We start from the raw sequence: 20,134 nt of genomic DNA, 5'->3' as shown, positions 1-20,134 counted from the left end.
TGAAATCTACTATAGTAACACTCACTCTTTTATAAATTGCACACCATAGCATTTATACAAGGGAGGTCATTTATATATTAAAAACTAGTACATTATAAGTTTTGAAAATCCACTGCAATGACGATCCTCGTGCAGTATATTCTAGTGGGGTACTGATGTTATATTTTGAAGATGTAAATAGTTTTCACCTTGGTTTGCAATTTCTAGATGTAGACTTCAATGGGAAGTTTTATAAAATATACTTTATTGAGAGGAATTTTACCAAAAAATTTATAAAATTTTCAAAATTATTTCACTTCTGGGCAGCCACACACCTCGGGTTGATATCAAGCACCAAAGTACCCAAGGCACTGAGTGGCAGGAGTTAGATTCAACTACTGGGATTGTTATTTTGGCTATCCTGTATAACAAATCATGTCAGCATACATAAAAGTGCATAAGGTGTTGGTTGTCAAGAAGGCAATAGAGAAGGGCAAGGCTTTGGAAACTAACTTGGCAGAGTTGACAATGAAAGAAGTCATAGCTGTGAAATGAAACATTAGTGGGTTACAGTATGATTTTTCTAAAGTCACTTTTAAGCTACTTAGTGTTTGTTCTACATCCACATTTGTTCGAGATACACTTCTTTGTTATAAGTTTAAAATCTTCTTTTATAATTTTTATAAAATCAATAGCAAGCTATTAAATTTTCTTTATATATAAAAATTTAAAGTGAAACTTTAAATTAAAGTTCTTTGATCCTAAAAACTTAAAGCTTTATTATAGTCAAATTAGAGAAAGTTTAAGAGCATAAAATCACAGCTGCTAGATTAAGAAATATTATAGAATAATTACATATATAATATATGTATTTATAAATATAATTTTTTCTACAAAATATAGTGTAATTAGTTAAACATAACGTTTGAGTTGCTGAACTTTCTGGGCCACCGGATCCAGCCAATGGTAGCCATCCGATGGGGTAACTGTCAAAAGGATTATTTCTTTAACCACATCTTAACTTAGTGAATAAGTGGCGAACCGAACTATTTGGGGTGATGTTGTGCACATGTCACATATAACATGTTAACTAGCCTGTAGGGCAGCTGTGATTAACTTTGTGTTAATCAGCTGCTTAATTCAGGATATCTCTATCCAGCAGCTCTAATTTATGCATGTGTATGAAATCCTTTTCACCTTGCCTGATGTGGATGAAAGGGTTCTCTAGCTCAGCCGGATCAAACAGCCACTTCCCAAACATAATGCTCAAGTCCCAACACAGCGATTCACCTAGTCTCTGTTGCAACGCTTCTTTCCTCTCCTGCAAAGAGGAAATTTTGTTAGAGATTTGACCCAAAGGAGGAGAGATTGACAAACTTGGATAGTTTTGCCCTTGGCATTGCAATTGATCGATTTCATTTGAAGTGGTGCTTTTTATGCGAGAAGAGATGCGAGAGGAAGAAAGAAGTTATGGTGACTCAGCAGCAGCAGCAGCCTCCCAGCTGCAATCAAGCTCAATCATGTTGTGGCAGCAATCTGTATGTGTCATATCCCAGCAGTGGCGAGAAAGTGAAACAATCCACGCAGTGGCAGGCCTTGGTGACGGGCACACCGGCAAACCCTAGTGCTTATCTGGGTAATCAGCAAGTAGCCATGTCCTAGTGCCCCGAATTGAATGAAGAGGAAGGGGTGGGAAGCTATGTCTTGCCATAGGTCAGCAGAGGAGGAGGAGATCCCAATATTGCCAGTGGCAGTGTTGGAAGTCCCTAAATCCAGACAGCATCTATCCCATCCACTCCAAGAAAGAGTAAGCATAGTTTGATTATTTCTTTTTTTGTTGGATTGCATCTTTCGAGGGAAGAAGGCATTGATGTGGCATTGCTTGAGATAATTGCTTCAATTGGGAATAGGTAACATGCTTCCTTGTTGTGAAAAAAATAAAATCTCACCAAGAGTTTTTCTTTTGTTATTCAGTGGGAAAAGAAGAACAAATGCAAATTAAACATTATAGAGCATAATGATTAGTATGGCATCAATTTTTAACACTAAATTTACCCTTGCTAATCATTTATAGTTAACATTAAAACTACATTAATTAACTATATAATTATTAATAAAATCATTGTGTATAGTTTATTTGTGAATTTTCTAATACCGGCCAGCTGACCATGACCTGGTTTGGTGGGCCAACCATCGGCCAGAGGCAGGATCACGGGAGAGAGGCCGGCTTCAGTGCTCCGATCTCCATATCTCTTCTCTCACCCGCAGAGTGTGTTCCAAGTTTGCAAATGGCATCTGTTCGAATTGGAGCTCTCAATGGAGAGTGCGCAAATGGGCCTAAGCAACGACTGCCCAAATTTATTTTGAAGCAACAAAGAATAAAACTTCTAGTATTTGTCTCTAGCTAAGAAGCATTTGGTCGGTCCAGTGTCAAGCCTGGCCTCTCAATTCTTTGCAGTGTTTCTTAGCTATGGCTTCAAGGTTTACTACATGCAAGCATACTTGTTGTTGGTTTCCTAGTTTCCAGGCCAATGCTAGGTCTAAAACGCGCAGCAAAGGGAGGGGCAAGAACGCGAAGGCAAGAGCGGCCTAGCAGAATTCAGCAAGGCAGCTGCAAGCGCAAGAAAAGGGAGAGCAGCAACAAGAGCGAGGTTGGCAAATGGAAAAGAAAGGTAGATCTGGGAATCCCTTCAATGTGCCGCACACGGAATATCACGAAAGGGTTCTCCAGGCAGTGGAGCCTTGTCAGGACTGAGGAAATTATGCGATTGATTGGATTGCTCAAGCAAATGTAGCCTCTAAACCCGAGGTAAGGAGTTCCAAGAACACGTGTGATCTTTGGATTTACCGTACGTAGGAGCAAAAGAGACAGTGGAAGGCCGTACTCATTAGCGAGGTGGACGCGATCCGGACGCTGGAGGATCTGCGCGCGAACGGGATGATCGGAGCAGCGCGCAGGAGAGCTGGCGATTTTGCAAGAGAGAACTCGCTTTCTTCGTTGTAACTTGGGCCGTGCTGGTCTCAAATGGACGTAGACATCCGTACAAAAAACCAAGTTTCTAACGAGAATCGATTCGAATCTTTGCTTAATTATAAAGCACTGGAATATTCTCAGCAAAACGTAAGCTCTGAGGGAATCTACTGAAATTTTTGCTTGTAGATAGCAAAAGCTGCGATTCTTTGTACTGGATGGTACAAGTTTTGCTACATTGTGTTTTCTCTCGAAATCTCGAATACTATCTTATAATGTCTTCCAGATTGGTGCGAGTCCGGCGAGGACCCGCGATTATGATCGACACCACCACCTTGGAGCAAAAGCTTGCTGGTATCAATCCATTTGTAATTATAGTTTTGTGTGACATGATCTCCACAAACAGATCGAGTCGAAGAGGCGCAGGATTTCAAAGATCTGTGCTCCCTGATGAAAGTCGAGATCACGAAGATGACTGAAGAAGCTTTGAAGGATCTAGTGGTGAGCTTGCCAGATCTATAATCAGGAATTGGTTTACAAGGGTCTGAGTTATTGATACGAACTTCACAAGACACACTTCCATCCCACGGACGCAACCAACAAGCTCAAGGATTCGGAGCCTGGCGCGAGGGATTTAGAGAAGAAGTTCCTCGGGAGCTTCCACAGCGTAAAATCGATACACAAACCAAAAGAAATATCGTGCTTTTGACGACCAAACCAATGGTTTTTTTTTTTTTTTTCGATTCTCATGCACAGGTTTTGGAGAAATGTAATTTCCAGCAGGTAACTGAGGTGGAGTGGAAAGAAGCCAAGCACAGCAAGTACCTCCTCCAGCTTAAAATCGGCTACAAAAAATCCAAGGTCAGTGCTGTGGGTTTGTACACTATCTAGCTTGATCAATGACTTCTATCATACTATCATAGCTAGACAACCAGCTGCTACAAAATGCTCCTGGAGGAAGCAACTTGTTTGAGAACTTAGTAAGTTTTGTCACTATTAACCACCATTTAATCCATGCTAATAATATCGCAGTTTTCGGTCTACCACCGGGGTGTTGGGATCGACACGAGGAAAGGATTCTACTTTATGCCCAAGCTTAAGGTGTTATGGTGGAGCTTTTGGAGAACTGTGTAAGATTTTTCTACATTTTAACCTTATCATTAAACTTAAATCAGTTGGAAATCAAAACGAAGCAAAAGCTCGCCAATGGAATCGGGGCCAGCGGACATTGAAGAAGGAAATGACAGAATACGCACCGTACAGAGAATCCACGTCGAGGATATTAAGTGGGTATATTAGTTCTTTTTGTTTTAAGCTGATCATGGATCTTACCCACAGGATAGGGAATTTGTTCCAGCGAGTACAGCTACAAGAACTAACATTTAGCCAGGTCGTGGTTTTATACAGGTATAGAACTTTTTAATTTCAATTTTTCTCAGTATTGTAATATTTCAATATTTTAGATTGAAACAGCAGGAGTACAAGTACGGGATTTATATTAGACAGTTTAGAGAAATCCCAATAGCCGACTTGGAAATAGTTATGGTAAAAATCACGAGAAATCATTTCAAGTTTTATAATCATTTGCATTGACAAATTTCCCTTTTCCAGCCTGAGAAAACTACGCCTCGCCTGGGAAAATCCGAGTGGTTTCAGCTCGCAATCTCTGCTGCAGCTGCGGGTGTAAGCAAAGATTGCCCAAATTCTTTTGAGCAAAACAATGATAAAAAAAACTAACTTACTAGGTTGGTTTCTGGCAAGCATTTGGGCGATCCAGGATTAAGCTTGGCCTCGCAATCCTCACCTTGATTTTTAGCTATTCCTTCAAGGTCTACTACACGTAAGTATACTCCAAAGGTTGTCGCAAAGTTGACAAAGTTTTCTTGGTTTTCTAGTTTCCAGGCCAATGTTCTTGAGTATGGGAAGCTAATCTCCAAGGAAATCTATGAAAAACAGCGTGATACGGGGCCAGCAACACTTCTTTGCCTGGTTGAGAGTGCTCTCCAGCAAGAGGTATTGTGTTTCTATCAAATCTAAGCCTTGTTCTTAGATGGAAATTCATAACTTTCCAGGTGAACGAGGCAATCGTGGCCTACTTTGGATTGCTCATGAAAAATGGAGCCGCTAAATCAGAGGTAAGGAGCTCCAAGAACACGGTTTGGGCGTGATCTTATGGATTTTACCGTACGTAGGAGCTCAAGAGAAATGCGAGGCCGTACTCATTGACGAGGTGGATCTGCCGTGCGATTTTGAGGTCGAGGACGCGGTCCGGAAGCTGGAGGCGCTCCAGATCGCGTGGCGAGTGAGCGGGATGATCCACTGCTGCGGCGCGCGGGAAACGCTGGTGAAGCTGAAAGAGAGAATACGCTCTCAAATCTGCGGATCTTGATTTCGTGATCGAGGACGCGATCTGGAAGCTGGAGGAACTCCAGATCGATGATCCAGTGCTGTTGTGGCACCTGGCGATACTGCAAGAGAGAACTCGCTCCAAGATCTGCCATTAAAAGTTGTTTGTCACTTCTTTTCTTTCCAGATCGTACGGGAAGATGTCTTGTTAAACGTGACAGGAACATTGCAACTTGAGCTGCGCTGTTCTCATCCATAGCTCAAATGGAGCCAAAACAAAAGAAAAAAAAAAAAAAAAAAGTAGAAAAGGCGAAGAAATCCGTCCAACTATCGCTAGGTTTCCAAAGGGATAAGACACAGCAGTGCGACGGTGACTAGCGCGAGAAGATAAGATCCTGGCAAAAGAAAGAGAAAAAAAATTCTAGCTCTCAATGTTTCAATCTTTAAGTTCACAAAGATAGAGCTATCGAAATCTCCACTCAAGAGATGTACTCTTTTATTCCTTGAAAATTTGAGAGAGAGAGAGAGAGAGAGAGAGAGAGAGAGTATAGAAAACCTCGCAAAGATTAGTAATGCCGTGACGTTCTTCCAACTTTCGTGGAACAAACTCCAAACTCTGGGAACTCCGATCGATAGTAGCTCGCTCGAGCGTGAGAGGCTGGCAGGAGAGAAGTTAGACGATGATGGATGAAAGATCTCGCATCGCATCTAAGTTGACAATGATCTCGCCGGCGCCGCTCGCTCGTGCCTGAGAGAGATCTTGAGGTCGGCGGTGTCGACGCTGGTGACGGATCCCTCGGACGTGATCGACTGGCAGGGACTGTGCACCCTCTTGGTCTCCACCATCGCCAGAGCTCGCTGCTCTTCCTCGTGTTGATGCTTTGGAGTAGAGCCCAGTGTGAGATCCAGGTCCAAGACCTGGTGATCATCAACGCTCAAACCTGGATGACGATCCTCCTGTAGCTGCTGCTGCCTCGGACGGATCCTGCGAGGGACTGGAGCCACGATCTCAAACTCCCGCTTCACTCCACTTTGCTGCTCGCGATGATCGATGCCAACTTCCAGTGGTCTCTGCGATCTCTCCACGTATCTTCCAGTTCCTGGCTGCTGGAGTGGCTTGTGTGATTCCATAGCGTCTACCAGGACCGAGGTTGGCGACCGGGTTCCTGGAGTTTGGTGGTGGTGGTGGCGGTGGAAGAGGGTGGTGGCACCAGCGTTAGCGGCGGCGGCGGTGGTGGCGGCGCCGCTCATGGAGCTTGATCCCGGCTGCTTGAGGGCCTGGAGAGACCCACCTTTGAGGACCGTCTCCACCGCCGCTTGACAAACGTGCCAGCTTCCAGACCAGAGCAATCCCACCGCTCCAAACACCGGATTCACGGTTCTTCCGCAAGCCTCGTACAGCAAAGACTGGAAAAGAGCTGCACGAAAGAAGAACACGAGATGAGAAAGCTAGAAACCAAGGAGAAGATCAGAGCTAGAAACCAAGCAGCTGTGATTCAAGCTAGAAACTACGACCAAGGCTAGAAACCAAAGAGAGCTAGAAACCAAGGACCCAAGGAGAACGGTGATTCAAAGCTAGAAACTGGAAACCATGGTGGCGGCCAAGCTTACCTGGCCTTTGATTCTCTGGAACAGCGCTAATGAAGTTCATGAGACCCGCGCGGCCGAAAAACTTCGCGACGAAGACAGTAGCGTGGCCTTGCGCCTCGGGGCCTTCGATCCACTGCAAGCAAGGCCGGAGAATGCAGCTATCGCTACATCCTTTGCGAAGAACTCGGCATCCATTGCAGCTCATCGTCTCCTCCTCGAATCACTGCCCAAGAACAAAAACAACCAAAAAAACCACACAAAGGATCAGGCCAATGGATCCTCATATATTCTTTCTTATCAACCAAACAAATCGACGAGCCGGAGCTCCCGATGCTCGATCTTTGGAGCTAATCAACCGATCCATACCTTGTGAGCGAAAGAATTTCCTCCTCTCCAAGCTCCTTCTCCTCCTCTTGGCTCCTCTTGCAGCTTCGATTCTCTCAGATGGCGTGCATTCCACGCAATCAGCGGTGGCGGTGGCGGCGGCGATCGATCTACCAAGAAACTAGACACTCCCGCTTCGCATTCCTTGCATGGAAAAGAGGGGGGATTGGATCGATCGAGAGCCCAAATGGGATATTTGCGGAGGATCCTCTATCGATCGTCGCGGCGCTCGCAACAAAACAGAGGAAGCGACGGGGGAGAGCTCACAAACAAGGGAGAGAAAGACAAGCCACCATAGCCGAGGAGAGGGATAGCTCTCACAGCGCACACAGCTTCTTCTTCCTCGTCTTTCTCTTTGGCCCTTCAAATGGGAGAGGGGGTGCTGCCCGCTGCCCGCCCTGCCCGGGCTGCCCGCTGCCCGGTGCCCGTACCCACGTGTCGTACGAGGGGAAATTTCAGCCCTGGCCCAATTCCCTGGAATCGTGGAGGGGTCGTGCATCTAGAAAATATTCCGGTGCAGTGCTTGTGCATTTTGTGGCCCCCTCCCTCCTTTTTTTCCTTTTACTTTGTAAGGGGGTATTATTTTATTTGCCTCTTTGCTATGCCCAAAAGCCCTTCCGGGAAACGGTGGAACTCGTGGGAATGGAATCTTGGCCACTCGTAATTGCGAGGCGTTAACGCCCCACCACCAAGCTTAGAATTGATCCATCAGTTGATCAATTACAGTGCTTGATAGAAATGTATGAAGGGAGAGTTGTGAGGTTGGCGGTTTGGTATCGGGGGTGGAAAGAAATCACACACGTTGCACTCGCGCGTATTAAACCTAGAAAAGAGAGAGAGAGAGAGACGCTCCACCACCTTTTGCGAGGCCACGTGTTGCATGCAGTGCCGCTGTTGTCTATCATGGCCGATTTTTACCACCCCGGAGGAAGAAACGTGAATGTGTAGCGTCAGCGTGTCACATTGGAGGGTCTTGTGTACTGAATACGTTGAGTTGCGCCACCGACCACACACTGATTTATTAAATGGACCGCTGTCCGTACGGGCAGTACTGCCGCGGGCAGCGGGGGCATCGGGCAGCGGGACACGTTGGCTGCCCGGTGGCCCTGCACGAAGCCAAAGGGTCGCGGCGCCGCGTAGTTCCCAACCAGTGGGAAAATACACGCGGCGCGATTGCGAGCTGACGTCAGCGCTCTTATCGGCTCCGCCTCGCCGCCTCCTTACCCTTGCGGCTGTTGTGGGGCGTTGGATCGCTGGCGGGGATCCACGGCTGGGATCTTGTCTGGGGTTTTTCGCCCTAGGGCTTTTTGGCGATGGCGGGCGCGCCCAAGGTGCTCAAGACGAGGAAGGGAGCGTTCAAGAGGATCGAGACGAAGATTGCAGGTACGCGGGAGAATGCGTCGAGGAAGAGGGTGAGGAAGAGGAAGAAGGGACAGGAGGAGCAGGGCGGGATTCTAGAGCCTGGAATTGAGAAGGAAAATGGGGAGGGAATTGGAGAGGAGGTTGAGGAGGATGAGAGGGATTTGGAGCCGGAGGAGGTTGCGAAGGATCCGGAGGTGGTGGAAGGCACTGTGCTTGTGAATGGTATGATGAGCAGCATGAACTTTGGAGCGCTGCCACTGTCGGAGCCTACGAAGAATGCGATTGCAGAGATCGGGTTCACGAACATGACTGAGGTCTTTTTTCTCTTCTTTTTCTTGCTTCCTTAGCGACAAAGCTTTTTCTTTTGTAGATTCAATCGAGATCAATCCCAGAGCTGCTCAAGGGACGAGATGTTCTCGGAGCCGCAAGGACTGGCTCCGGCAAAACGCTTGCTTTTCTGGTTCCGGCTGTGGAGCTACTCTACCATGCTCGTTTCATGCCACGGAATGGAACTGGCGTTTTGATCATATCTCCTACGAGAGAGCTGGCGATGCAAGTAAGGATTCTTCCAGCTTTCTTACGGGTTTCTAAAGCTTTTTTTCTGGATAGATATATGGAGTTGCGAGGAAGTTGATGAAACACCATAGCCAAACCCACGGGATTGTTATGGGAGGAGTGAAACGAAACGTAGAGGCAGAAGCGTTGAAGAAAGGAGTGAATCTACTCGTTTCTACTCCAGGAAGGCTTCTGGATCATCTTCAAAACACGAAGGGTTTTCTGTTCAAGAATTTGCAGGTTAGTTTTTTTTTTTATTACTATGTGGTATTCTCTCTTACTTTTCTGTCAGTGCCTTGTGATTGACGAGGCAGATCGCATCTTGGAAATTGGCTTTGAGGAGGATATGAAACAGATCATCAAGCTCCTACCGAAAGTAAGCATGGGTACTGTATCTTTGGGTGTCACAAGAATTTCATGCAGGAGCGACAAACTGTCCTTTTTTCTGCCACTCAAACGACAAAAGTAAGTAGCCATAACAGCTAAGAAGATTCTAATCTGTATTTCTTGGAAGCTTAGGTGGAAGACTTGGCCAAACTTTCTTTCAAGAAAGCTCCTATATACATCGGAGTGGACGATGAGAGAAGCAAGGTATTAAACTCATGTTGTTAAAGAAGTCCTGAAAGGTCACTCTTTACAGGCTACAGTAGAAGGCTTGGAACAGGGCTACTGTGTTGTGAAGACCGACAAGCGGTTCCTTCTTCTGTTTACGTTCTTGAAAAAGAACCTCAAGAAAAAGGTATTCTTTGGACTAAACGGAACACATCACTTAGCCATTTATTTTGCAGGTTATGGTGTTCTTTTCCTCTTGCAATTCAGTGAAATTCCACGGGGAACTTCTAAACTTCATCGATATACCATGCCTTGATATTCATGGCAAACAAAAGCAACAAAAGCGCACTAATACGTACTTTGAGTTCTGCAATGCGGAGAAGGGTATACTTCTTTGTACCGATGTTGCTGCTCGTGGCCTTGATATACCGGCTGTGGTAAGTTTTTCCAAAACCTTCCTGTAATTGTCTGTATTCAATCTCTCCTGCAGGACTGGATTATCCAATACGACCCTCCGGATGATCCAAAGGTAAACGAGCGTTAACTTTTTTCTTCTCTAAATTGTTTTTACGCCAGGAATATATTCACAGAGTTGGTCGTACTGCGAGAGGTGAGAGCGGTCGTGGACGAGCTTTACTGTTTCTAACCCCAGAGGAGCTGGGATTTAAACGTTATCTCACGGTGAGATATTGATCTTCCTGCGTGCATTCATCTAGAATCTCTGTTGTGTTTCAGATGGCGAAGGTCCCTCTAAATGAATACATGTTTCCAGAAAATAAGATCGCGAATGTGCAATCGCAGCTGGTAAGAAGACGATGGAAAAGATGGATTTTAACCTATATGTTCAAACTTCTTGGCAGGAAAACCTGATAGGCAAAAATTATAATCTTCACAGGTCAGCGCGCGACGCATACAGGTCGTATATCATGGCGTACAATTCGCATGCCATGAAAGATGCCTTCAACGTCCACAGGCTTGACTTACAGGTATTTTTTTCTAAAGCTTTCTCTGTTGTGCACGTAAGTGCTCGTTTGCAAAACTTTGCAGGCAGTCGCAGCGTCCTTTGGCTTTAGCTGTCCACCAAAGATAAACAATCTCAGCATCGATAGCAGCGCCGCCAAGTTTCGCAAACAAGGCAAGGAGAGAAAGAGTTCCGGGCACAAGTTTGGCGCAAGTAATCCTTACGGGAAACGAGGCGAAGACGACAAGCGGCAGTTTTCCAAGTTTTGATAAGAGAGTTTTTAAACATTACGCAAGAGACAACAGGCGGAAGATCTGGAAAAAGTCTTGACGATCGAGATCGCGTGATCACAAGTTACGTCATGAGATCCCAGGTATGACCAAGCTTCGTTTTCGAAAACTGATCGAATGTATGCAAGCAGGCAAGTCTAGTTCCATCTCGATAAGTAAGTTTTGGTTTCGTCTGTAACAACCTTCTCCAGGCGATTAGCTTCTGAAGATAAACAATGTGAGGCAGCTTTGAGCGTGTCAAGTAAACGACAAGCAGCTGTTCTTTCTCCAAGTCTTAGAACTTTTCACGGCTTTTGAGGAGCAGAGGAGAAATTTCCATATCTGTACCAAAAGTCCTGCTCGCCGAGGTTTGATCAAGATCGCGTGACAACTTTACGTGATGCGCTTTTGGATCTACGTCCACGGCTATATAGTTTTGACACCTCAGAGGTCTGGAACGTCAAACGCCGTCGGTGGTGGCGACAGTGGTCGAGGGCCGAGGTGGCGAGCTACTGGGTTCACATCTGGACCGCCAAGGATGGCCGCGTCACCCATCTCCGGGAGTTCTACAACACCTACGTCACCGTTTCTTTTCCCGGGTCGACGATGCTGTCGAGAGAATTTGGAGCGCAGCAGCTCCCTGGCATTGTTCTCGCAATGGAGAAGTCATGAAACTTGTCATCATGTCTCGGCAGCTGCTTCTTGTTCGAGTTCGAGTTCCTCGAAAAACTCTTCGAGCGCTCTCTCGTCTCCTGCCCGAGTAGCAAGGCCGATGGCACGGACCCTCTCGGCGTCGGCCCATAGCCCCCAGGCAGCGTACGTGTTGGACAGGAGCATGCACGACTGCGTCTTCTTGTCTGGAGCGAAATGGTTGATGTGGTTTGTCACCCGCAGTGCTCGAGCGATGTCGCTGTGCGTTTTGCAGGCACACATGAGGCTCAGCCACTGTGCTCCACTCGGCTCGAACGGCATGTTGCAAATCATATCCTCGGCGTCCTCCAAACGTCCTGCTCTTCCCAGAACGTCGAGGAAGCAACCATAGTGCTCGTTTCCAAAGCTAACTCCATAGTCCCCTATACAAAGAAAGCAAAACCAGTCACTCTGGAAGAGACAAGAACGAAGCACAACTTACCAGCCATGGAGATGAACAAACTCCTGCTCTCTTCGACTAGTCCTGCGTGGCTACAAGCCGAGAGCACGCTTACAAAGATCGCGTCGTCGGGGTCGAAGCCATCCAGCTGCATGAGGAAAAAGAGCTGCTTTGCCTCCTCGATGTGGCCGTGCTGAGCGTAAGCACCGACGACTGTGCTCCAGGTAACCATGGTCTTCACGGGCATCACCTCAAACTCTCCTCTCGCTTCTTTCAGGCTCCCGCACCTCCCGTACATGTTGACGATGGAGTTGCCGATAAACTCGTCAGCCGAGTAGCCGCTGGAAACTAGCCTCTGGTGGATCAGTCTTCCCTGCTTTAGATTTGAAGCGCTGGCACAAGCGTCGAGAACGCTGATGAAGGTGATCTCGTTGGCTCTCAAACCTTCCAGCTCCATCTGCTGGAATGTTTGCACTGCCTCTTTGTGCTTCCCGTGCTGGGAACACGTTGCGGTCATGGCAGTCCAGGCAGAGGTGTTGGTTTTGCTGCTCATCCTCTCGAAGACTTCCCTGGCATCCTCAAAGCTCCCACACTTTGCATACATGCAAATGAGAGCTGTAGCTTGCATGTCCGTGACGTGAACCGTTTCCAAAAGACGAGCGTGGAGCTGCTTCCCTTCCGCTAGACTCGAGCAGCCGTCTAGAGCACCGAGAAAAGTCACCCGATCCGGCTTGAAGCCTTCCAAGTCAAGCCTGTGAAACATAAGCATCGCTTGAGCATCGTCTCCATTCTGCGCATAAGCCACGATCATTGACGTCCACGAGATCAAATCCTTGAAACTTTGCTGCTCAAACACGTACCTGGCCTGTTCCAGCTTGCCACACTTGATGTACATCTTCGCGAGCGCACCTTTGACGAGGTCGGAGAATGAGTTCGAGCACTCGAGGAGGCCATGGATAGCTTCTCCATGTAAGGCTGCCGCTGAGGTCGAGCACGCGTTGATTATACTCATGTAGGTGCTCTCGCTCGGTGTGTGGCCTTCGCAATCCAGCTTCGCAAACATCTGAAACGCCTCCCTGTGTTTCTCGTGCTCGCTGCAAGCCTGTATGATCGCGTTCCAGGCAACCAAATCCGGAGAGCACAAGCTCTGGAAAGCGGACATGGCGTCTCGAAAGCTACCGCATTTCCCATACATGCTAACCAAGCACGTCGCCACCATAACATCTTGTGCCAGCTTGCTCTCGGAAACACAGCGATGTACCAGCCGACCCATTGCCAAGTTCTTCTTTCTTGTGCAAGCATCCAGCACACTGACCAACGTTGCCTTGGAAGCTTTCTCACCCTCCAGTCCCATCCTTCTAAACAGCAGCACAACTTCGTCGAGGTGACCGCACTGAGCATAGGCCGAGATCATCGAGTTCCAGGCTATGATATCCCTCACTTCGACGGCTTCGAACAGTCTCCTGGCGTCTTGAACCATCCCACATCTCCCAAACATGCTCTGAGCAGCGGTAGCCAGCCTGACGTGAGACTCCAGTCCCTCCGCAACTGCCCGATTGTAAACTCGGATCCCATGAGCTATGAGCTCTTCACAGCTACAGGCCCGAAGGATCGAGATGAAAGTAATGTAGCTTGGCTTCTTGCCTTCCAAGTCCATCACCCACAAGAGACCCAGTGCCTGGAAGTTATGCCCGGACTGGGCATAAGCCGTTATCATGATGTTCCAGGAGAAAGCATCCTTGTCCTCAATGCTGTCAAACTCTCGCCGGGCTTCTTCGGTGCAGCCACACTTTCCCAGCATGCTGATGTAGCGGTTTCGAAGCCTCGTCGATGACTTGCCATTTTCTGCGAGTGCGTACTGGGCAAACACTCGCCTCCCTTCGGCAGCTGCGTTTGCCTCCCCGCAACGTATCAAGAGATCGATGTAAACTGACTCGCTGGGAACAGTCCTGGATTGCTCTAGCTCGTGGACAAGCTGGTGGAGCTCTTGCACTAGTGCCGAGAACCTTCTTTGTTTGTTGATCCACTTTGTTGTGCAGTGCACCGCTCTCATCTGCTCATTGCACAACTTCCATGCAGGCCAGTTCCAAGCAACCTGGAAAAACTATCCTGATTAGTTGGACGAGAACAAAGAAACTAACCACGAACCGAGCTTTAGCCGAAAAGGTCTTCTTCCACTGGAGGAGCTCGCAAGCGTATTCCCCTGGCTCGCATAATCTTCGCCAGCTCGGCCAGATCGTCCCACCGGCCAGTGTTCGTGTACAGCTGCTCCAGGATGGCGTACGTTCCACTGTCTTGGGGATCCAGCTCAAACAGCAGCATAGCAGCTCTCGTCCCTCGCTCCACATCGCCGTGAGCTCGGCAAGAGGTGAGCAGCGACGTCCAGTGAACCGGAGAGAACTGCGTCGCAGGAAGCCGCTCCAAAAACTCCTCGGCCACATCCAGCATCCCGGCACGAGCGAGCAGATCCACGACGCAGCCATAGTGCTCGCTCAGGTAATGGATGCCAAAGTCCTGCTGGAGAGACACGAACAGATCTCGTCCCTCGCGGAGAAGCCCAAGATGGCTGCAAACCGAGAGGATGATGACGAAAGTTATGTCGTCCATCTTGAGGCCCTCGATGTGCATGTCCCGGAACAAGTCGAGAGCAACCAGTCCCTGCCCGTGCTCCGCGTACTGCGTCATCATCACCGTCCAGGAGCTCCCAATCCTCGGGCTCATACTGTCGAAGACCTCTCTCGCCAGCTTCAAGCTTCCACACCGTCCATACATGTTAAGCAGCGCGTTGAGAAGGATGATATCTCCGTCCAGGCCATGGTAGGAGATGTCCTCGTGCACCATCTTCCCGATTCTCAGCTCCCCGAGGTTGGCACAGGCGTTGAGAACGTTGATGAAAGTAACCTCGTCCGGCTTCACCACCTTCTCGGCCTTCATCCTCTGGTAGAGCGCCATAGCCTCTTCTCCAAACCCGTGCTGCGCGTAGATCCCAATTATCGCGTTCCAGCACACGGAGTTCCTGGTCTCCAGTGCCTCAAACAAGCTTCTCGCGTCGCGGATGTTGCCGTGCTTGCCGTAGAAGCTGAGGATACACGTCTGGACAGAGAGAGTCGAGTCATATCCCATCTCGTGAACACGCTGCTGGACTCTCGGTACCTGTTCTAGATCGCCCAGCACCTCGCTGATCTCGATCAAGCACAGGAAAGTTACGTGGTCCGCCTTGGATCCATCCTGCTCCATCCTCCAGAAGAGCTCCATCGCTTCCCTGCCTAGACCATTACGAGCGTAAGCCGTGAGCATCGCATTCCAAGTCACTACAGACCTCTCCACCATCTGGTTGAAGACTTGCTTTGCGAGGTCGAGCCGCGAGCATCCAGTGTACATGCTACACACGGCGGTCTGGAGCACGACGCTCTCTTCCATCCCACTTCCAACCAGGCAGCAGTGGAGAGCTCTCGCGTCGCGGAGATTTCCCAGCCTCGAGCACACTGCTAGCGCGTTCATGAAAGTTACCTCGCTGGGAAAAACGCCATCCAGATCCATGAGCTTGAAAGCTTCCAGCGCCTCCTTCTCCATCCTATTCTGGCCATAGGCGAGGAGGAGCATCGTGTAGGAGAAGACGTTGGGGTTGAGGATCGTCTGGAAGACTGCCAGAGCTTTGCCGGGGCTGCCGCATTTGCCATACATCTCGATGATGAGATTTCGCAGGTACCTGCCCGGGATGTGGCCATTGCTTGCTAGATTCTCGTGGACGCGGCAGCCGAGCAGCAGAGATTTCGCGTTGGCGCAGTGCTTGAGCAGCGCGGCGTACTCCTCCAGCGTTGCATTTGCCTCGCCGCGCTCCAGCTTGGAAATCAGGGCTTCCAGCTCCTCCAGCGAGCTCTGATCGGAGATCGCTGTCGAGAGGAAGTACCTGGCGGCCGCGCTGGTATGGAGAATCCGGCGGCGCGCGGCAGCGTGGCGCCATCGCCCGAGCATTCATTCATGCCCAAACAGGGCATACCTAAAATAAAACTCAAAAGGAATTTTAGGGCTCTTGGCGGGAGTTTAGGGTTCTTGAATGGAGCTGGGCTGGATGGATTCCCGGCGCCCATCAGCGGCGCCGGTGGATCGGCAATGCGACCAAGCGGAGGATCTTTTTGCCGCGATGCCTGTGTATGACGAGGAGGAGGACGATGATCCGATGGCGGCGGGGTACGAGAGATTTCCCCCAAATTGCGCGGTTTGTAAGGAATCCCTTGTGATGTGGGGAGGGCCGGTCTCGCTCTCTTGCGGGCATAGCTTGTGCCTGGAATGCTTGAAAAAGGTGAGTTCTTTTGATTCTTTCGAGAGAATTGTCCACTAGAGTGATCAGTGATGTATGTTTCTGGCAGGCTCAAACGTTTTCCTCGCATCCATTACTGTGCCCCCTCTGCAAAGAGATCGAGGAATGGGTGCCGGTGTCCGTGCCGCCCATGGACATCGACGATTACGAGAAGGGTCTCTACGAGAATGGATGCGACCGCGTGAGCGTCTCGCCGGACAAGAAGCTCGGCGCGCTCTTCACCACAATGAGAAAGATGGTGGCGGACCGGAGAAGCGAAGCAAAGAAAAGCCGGAGGAAGCAGAGCCTCTACGCAATGACGAGCTTCCTCGAGGACGTCCAAGTCATGAAGGCCGTGTTTGAGGCCGAGCCCCCGGAGTGGCTCCCGGACAGCTCCGCCACCTCGTGCATGCAGTGCTCCGCCAGCTTCAAGGCTCTCAGCTGTGGCCGCCACCACTGCCGGTTCTGCGGCCAGATCTTCTGCGGCCGCTGCTCGAGTGCGCGGAGCTTGCTGCCATCGAAGTTTAGAGTCCGGGAGCCTCAGCGAGTGTGTGACACTTGTGCAAGCGCCTTGGAACCGGGGCAGACGCTGCTTGCTCTTCAAGTCAGCCATGCCTTCCAGACTGCTACTCACGACGTCACGGACGCTAGCTGCTTGAGATCGTGGCTGAATAGTCCTCTGGGACTCTCCATGGAGCACGAAATCTACAAGGCAACGAATACACTCCGGCATTTTCTCAAGGTACGCACTGTCTTACTTCCTTTTCTTTCAAGACTTTTCTAGCGATCAGGCTGGAAGGCTGGCACCAGAGAGAACTATACCAGGAGCGGTTCTAAAGAATGCCAAGGGACTAGCCATCCTCACTGTTGTGAAAGCCGGCATGGGTGTTACTTACAAGGTCGGCACAGGGCTCCTGGTTGCTCGTCTCCAGAACAACACTTGGTCAGCTCCCTCGGCGATTGCTTCGTGTGGCATGGGATGGGGTTTACAGGTAAAGCAAGCGACCTTTCCTTTTGTTTTTCTTTGGTCTGTTCTTCATGCTTTTCTTCCATGATCGTGTTTTTTTTTTTTCAGTTTGGTGGGGAGCTCACGGACTTTATCATTGTGCTGCGCAACGATTCAACAGTGAAAGCTTTTGGAGGACGCGTTCATTTGTCGATTGGAGCGGGAGTCAGTGTTGCTGCCGGACCTGTTGGTCGTGTTGCCGAGGCCGACTTGCGAACTGGAGATGGAGGTGTGGCTGCTTGTTACACTTATAGCTGCAGCAGAGGTATGTCGTGACATTTGGAGCTCTTTAGCCGAGCTTTTGCATTGCATATACAGGTGTGTTCTTGGGATGTTCTCTGGAAGGCAATGTTGTGGCAACACGCAAAGCAATGAATAATGCGTTTTATGGGGACAACTGCGTTACGGCTAAGGATATCTTGTTTGGATCCGTGCCACAACCAAATGCTGCTTCTCCATTGTATGATACTCTTGAGGAGCTTTTTAGATGAATTCCTTTGTACAGCACAATCTCATATATCATTTAATCAAATGTACAGAATAAAGATTTTGATTAGAAGTTTCTGATTCCCACCATATTTCATTTAGATTTACCGTAAAAACTTAGCTGAGGTAAATTGTGAGAGAGGATATAATAAAAACTTTGCTAGAATGAATAGATTAATAAATGAATAATGTGTTTTATGGGGACAACTGCATTACAGCTAAGGATATCTTGTTTGGATCAAATCCCGCAATCAAACTCAGCATCTCTGATACTCTCAGAGATTTGCAGATGAATTCCTTTGTACAGCACAATCTCATTTAGTCAAATCTATCATAATAAGGAAGAGTTGCTGAACTTTCTGGGCCACCGGATCCAACCAATTGCAGCCATCTGATAGGAATTGTAACCACATGTTAGCGAATAATCACACTGATGTTTGCTCCTGGCCAATGGGAGGCAGCCAAACTGTGTGGGGCGAGAGAGGAAGGCACTGCAACACATGGCGCATACACATGTGTTAAGTGTGGCTGCGCCTATCGTCTGGGCATCAAGATCACTCGAGCAGCAGTAGCAGCCTAAGCCCACTAGGAAGATCTAGCCACTGGAGCAGGATCGATCATCCTCCTGGCTGTGGAGCAAGGTGTTGCAGAATCTAGACACGCCACTCGACTGGAACACAGTGTTCATCTGTTGGATGTCGTGCTACAAAGTGTTGACCGTGAAGACTAGCCCCGAGGCACTGGCAAAGGTGTTGAGAGAGAGGCACTTAGCGGAGTGAGGCGCTGGTGTGAGAGAGTGGCCTAAGGCGCTGGCAGAGGCACTAAGAGGAGGCACCAAGCTAGGAATGTGCTAGGGTGCTCAACAAGGCACTAAGGCACTGGCAAAAGCTGGGCAAGCAGAAGGCGTTGAGAGAGGGCTGGCTGAGCAGAGACTGCATTAGAGTGTTGAGCAAGGCACTAGGGCATGCAAGGTAGAGGTGCTGATAGTGGTGCCAAGCACTTGACACTGGCCAGAGATGAGTGTTGGGCGTAGAGGCACAAGGCACCAAAGAGGCATGTTTCAACTCTTGGGATCTTTTCTTGCTGTTTTAGTTCTTTTCCTGATTTGATTTTTGCGATACTTTGTGGTGTCTTTGCTCCTGAGAATCCCATTGAAAGTTTTCACTTTCTTATGCTCTGAACTTAACAAAAGAATTGCTTGGTATGTAGTTTCTCAGCCACTGGCATTAGAGGAGCATCTTACATGCTTCTCATTGTGGCAGATCTGCATGGTCATCAGGATGGTAAGTTTTTTACTTTCTTTACAGGTGAATTCATGGGTGTAGAGTGTAGAGATTGGGACACAGGGTGCTGAGTGTTGACTAGACTTTGACAGTAGGTTCTATCTCTTGCTGTGTGGGGGCGCGGACCATACTTGAGCTCACGAGTTGAAAAGTTGAGCTCACGAGTTGAGCTCAATTTTTAATTGTAATTTAGTACAAACATTATAAATTTTAAAATTTTAAGGTTATGGTGAACCTAATAATTTAATAACTCTCTATATATTATATAGATAAAAATGTTCTAAAGAACACTTTTTGTTCTAATAATTTAAATATTTACTACATGCAATGATAGGGACATTTGTTAGAATATAAAATAAAATGTTTTCAAAAGGAGTATTCTTGTCACTTCTTTAAATTTGTACTCTATACAAGCTCTATTTCGTTAAAGTGGGAATTGTCATTATCCCACTTGTAAAATAAGGTTTCCAAACCTTTATATAGTATATAAATATAACAAAATTCAACTGCATTGAGGCACATGCCATTTTATTTTAAACAAGGAAATGTCTACTTAATCACTTCTCCTCCCCCTACCACTGCTTCACCTCTCTCTTCTCCTTGTCATCGTCGTCCAATTTCTTTCCATCCTTTTAATATTGACTCAGTTGCTCCGAGTCTAGGTGGAGCCCAAGTCCCCATTCAATCTTTACTTTCCCCTTATTAATAAAACAACTTCGTAGACTTCCAATAACATGCTGTAACACTTCTAGTATAATGCAAATCCTCTCAAAGAATTGTCTTTTAATATTAATACAATGGCATGGAACCCCATGCCATAATAAGTTACATTTTTAAATAAATACATGCCATCTCAGACTATTATTTTTTGCCTCCAACGCCTATACAATAATCTTGGAATTTCATCACTCTCCACACTATCAGGATTTAAACCCAATAGTAATGCCATCTCTTCTCTAATACGTCCACGCTCATGTTCAGTGGTCGAAGAACCCATCCG

At 48.0% G+C, this 20,134-nt stretch overlaps 5 protein-coding genes across 6 annotated transcripts; 2 read left to right on the top strand and 3 right to left on the bottom strand.

The window, feature by feature from the left end:
• Positions 1 to 5,726: 5,726 nt before the first annotated feature.
• LOC9662854 (LOB domain-containing protein 39) lies at positions 5,727 to 7,622 on the bottom strand. Its single transcript, XM_002987079.2, has 3 exons — positions 7,253 to 7,622; positions 6,908 to 7,109; positions 5,727 to 6,714 (listed from the first exon to the last, which is right to left on the bottom strand). Exons 2-3 carry the CDS (start codon positions 7,089 to 7,091, stop codon positions 6,005 to 6,007), a joined length of 894 nt encoding a protein of 297 aa, XP_002987125.2. The 5' UTR covers positions 7,092 to 7,109; positions 7,253 to 7,622; the 3' UTR covers positions 5,727 to 6,004.
• An 859-nt stretch (positions 7,623 to 8,481) lies between these two features.
• LOC9656743 (ATP-dependent RNA helicase HAS1) lies at positions 8,482 to 11,386 on the top strand. Of its 2 annotated transcripts, XR_002990463.1 has the most exons (14): positions 8,482 to 8,946; positions 9,003 to 9,188; positions 9,242 to 9,427; positions 9,480 to 9,563; positions 9,611 to 9,652; positions 9,707 to 9,778; positions 9,828 to 9,926; positions 9,976 to 10,176; positions 10,230 to 10,268; positions 10,316 to 10,420; positions 10,475 to 10,543; positions 10,600 to 10,725; positions 10,787 to 11,073; positions 11,122 to 11,386. XR_002990463.1 is itself a non-coding variant. In XM_024660964.1 (13 exons), exons 1-13 carry the CDS (start codon positions 8,584 to 8,586, stop codon positions 10,967 to 10,969), a joined length of 1,755 nt encoding a protein of 584 aa, XP_024516732.1. In that variant the 5' UTR covers positions 8,482 to 8,583; the 3' UTR covers positions 10,970 to 11,386. The 2 variants fall into 2 exon arrangements, 1 of the variants encoding a protein (XP_024516732.1); XM_024660964.1 differs by having other exon boundaries at positions 10,787 to 11,386.
• Positions 11,387 to 11,437: 51 nt separating this feature from the next.
• LOC112341203 (pentatricopeptide repeat-containing protein At2g33680-like) lies at positions 11,438 to 14,261 on the bottom strand. Its single transcript, XM_024660963.1, has 3 exons — positions 14,208 to 14,261; positions 12,102 to 14,154; positions 11,438 to 12,042 (listed from the first exon to the last, which is right to left on the bottom strand). The coding sequence occupies exons 2-3, from the start codon at positions 14,110 to 14,112 to the stop codon at positions 11,651 to 11,653; spliced, it is 2,403 nt and encodes an 800-aa protein (XP_024516731.1). The 5' UTR covers positions 14,113 to 14,154; positions 14,208 to 14,261; the 3' UTR covers positions 11,438 to 11,650.
• On the bottom strand, positions 14,152 to 16,034 carry LOC9656742 (pentatricopeptide repeat-containing protein At4g18840). The gene is made up of 2 exons (XM_024661000.1): positions 15,213 to 16,034; positions 14,152 to 15,152 (listed from the first exon to the last, which is right to left on the bottom strand). The coding sequence occupies exons 1-2, from the start codon at positions 16,032 to 16,034 to the stop codon at positions 14,214 to 14,216; spliced, it is 1,761 nt and encodes a 586-aa protein (XP_024516768.1). The 3' UTR covers positions 14,152 to 14,213.
• A 73-nt stretch (positions 16,035 to 16,107) lies between these two features.
• LOC9662853 lies at positions 16,108 to 17,927 on the top strand. The gene is made up of 5 exons (XM_002987151.2): positions 16,108 to 16,362; positions 16,430 to 17,101; positions 17,151 to 17,351; positions 17,435 to 17,630; positions 17,684 to 17,927. Exons 1-5 carry the CDS (start codon positions 16,117 to 16,119, stop codon positions 17,854 to 17,856), a joined length of 1,488 nt encoding a protein of 495 aa, XP_002987197.2. The 5' UTR covers positions 16,108 to 16,116; the 3' UTR covers positions 17,857 to 17,927.
• The last annotated feature ends 2,207 nt before the right edge of the window (positions 17,928 to 20,134 follow it).

Source organism: Selaginella moellendorffii, unplaced genomic scaffold, assembly GCF_000143415.4.
Source record: "Selaginella moellendorffii unplaced genomic scaffold, v1.0 SELMOscaffold_79, whole genome shotgun sequence".
Lineage (NCBI taxonomy): Eukaryota > Viridiplantae > Streptophyta > Lycopodiopsida > Selaginellales > Selaginellaceae > Selaginella > Selaginella moellendorffii.
This window is presented reverse-complemented; position numbering and strand designations above follow the sequence as displayed.

What these genes read in the sequence shown, in the direction of transcription:
- LOC9662854 (XM_002987079.2), bottom strand. Translation starts at nt 7,091, where the DNA reads ATGAGCTGCAATGGATGCCGAGTTCTTCGCAAAGGATGTAGCGATAGC. An exon ending in TCCAGAGAATCAAAGGCCAG is followed by an intron (nt 6,715 to 6,907) that starts GTAAGCTTGGCC and finishes TCTTTCGTGCAG; the next exon opens with CTCTTTTCCAGTCTTTGCTG.
- LOC9656743 (XM_024660964.1), top strand. Translation starts at nt 8,584, where the DNA reads ATGGCGGGCGCGCCCAAGGTGCTCAAGACGAGGAAGGGAGCGTTCAAG. An exon ending in TCATCAAGCTCCTACCGAAA is followed by an intron (nt 9,564 to 9,610) that starts GTAAGCATGGGT and finishes AATTTCATGCAG; the next exon opens with GAGCGACAAACTGTCCTTTT. An exon ending in TCCACAGGCTTGACTTACAG is followed by an intron (nt 10,726 to 10,786) that starts GTATTTTTTTCT and finishes AAAACTTTGCAG; the next exon opens with GCAGTCGCAGCGTCCTTTGG.
- LOC9656742 (XM_024661000.1), bottom strand. Translation starts at nt 16,034, where the DNA reads ATGCTCGGGCGATGGCGCCACGCTGCCGCGCGCCGCCGGATTCTCCAT. An exon ending in TGCTGGGCGATCTAGAACAG is followed by an intron (nt 15,153 to 15,212) that starts GTACCGAGAGTC and finishes CTCTCTGTCCAG; the next exon opens with ACGTGTATCCTCAGCTTCTA.
- LOC9662853 (XM_002987151.2), top strand. Translation starts at nt 16,117, where the DNA reads ATGGAGCTGGGCTGGATGGATTCCCGGCGCCCATCAGCGGCGCCGGTG. An exon ending in GCATGGGATGGGGTTTACAG is followed by an intron (nt 17,352 to 17,434) that starts GTAAAGCAAGCG and finishes TTTTTTTTTCAG; the next exon opens with TTTGGTGGGGAGCTCACGGA. An exon ending in CACTTATAGCTGCAGCAGAG is followed by an intron (nt 17,631 to 17,683) that starts GTATGTCGTGAC and finishes TTGCATATACAG; the next exon opens with GTGTGTTCTTGGGATGTTCT.
- LOC112341203 (XM_024660963.1), bottom strand. Translation starts at nt 14,112, where the DNA reads ATGAGAGCGGTGCACTGCACAACAAAGTGGATCAACAAACAAAGAAGG. An exon ending in TTTGTTCATCTCCATGGCTG is followed by an intron (nt 12,043 to 12,101) that starts GTAAGTTGTGCT and finishes TTCTTTGTATAG; the next exon opens with GGGACTATGGAGTTAGCTTT.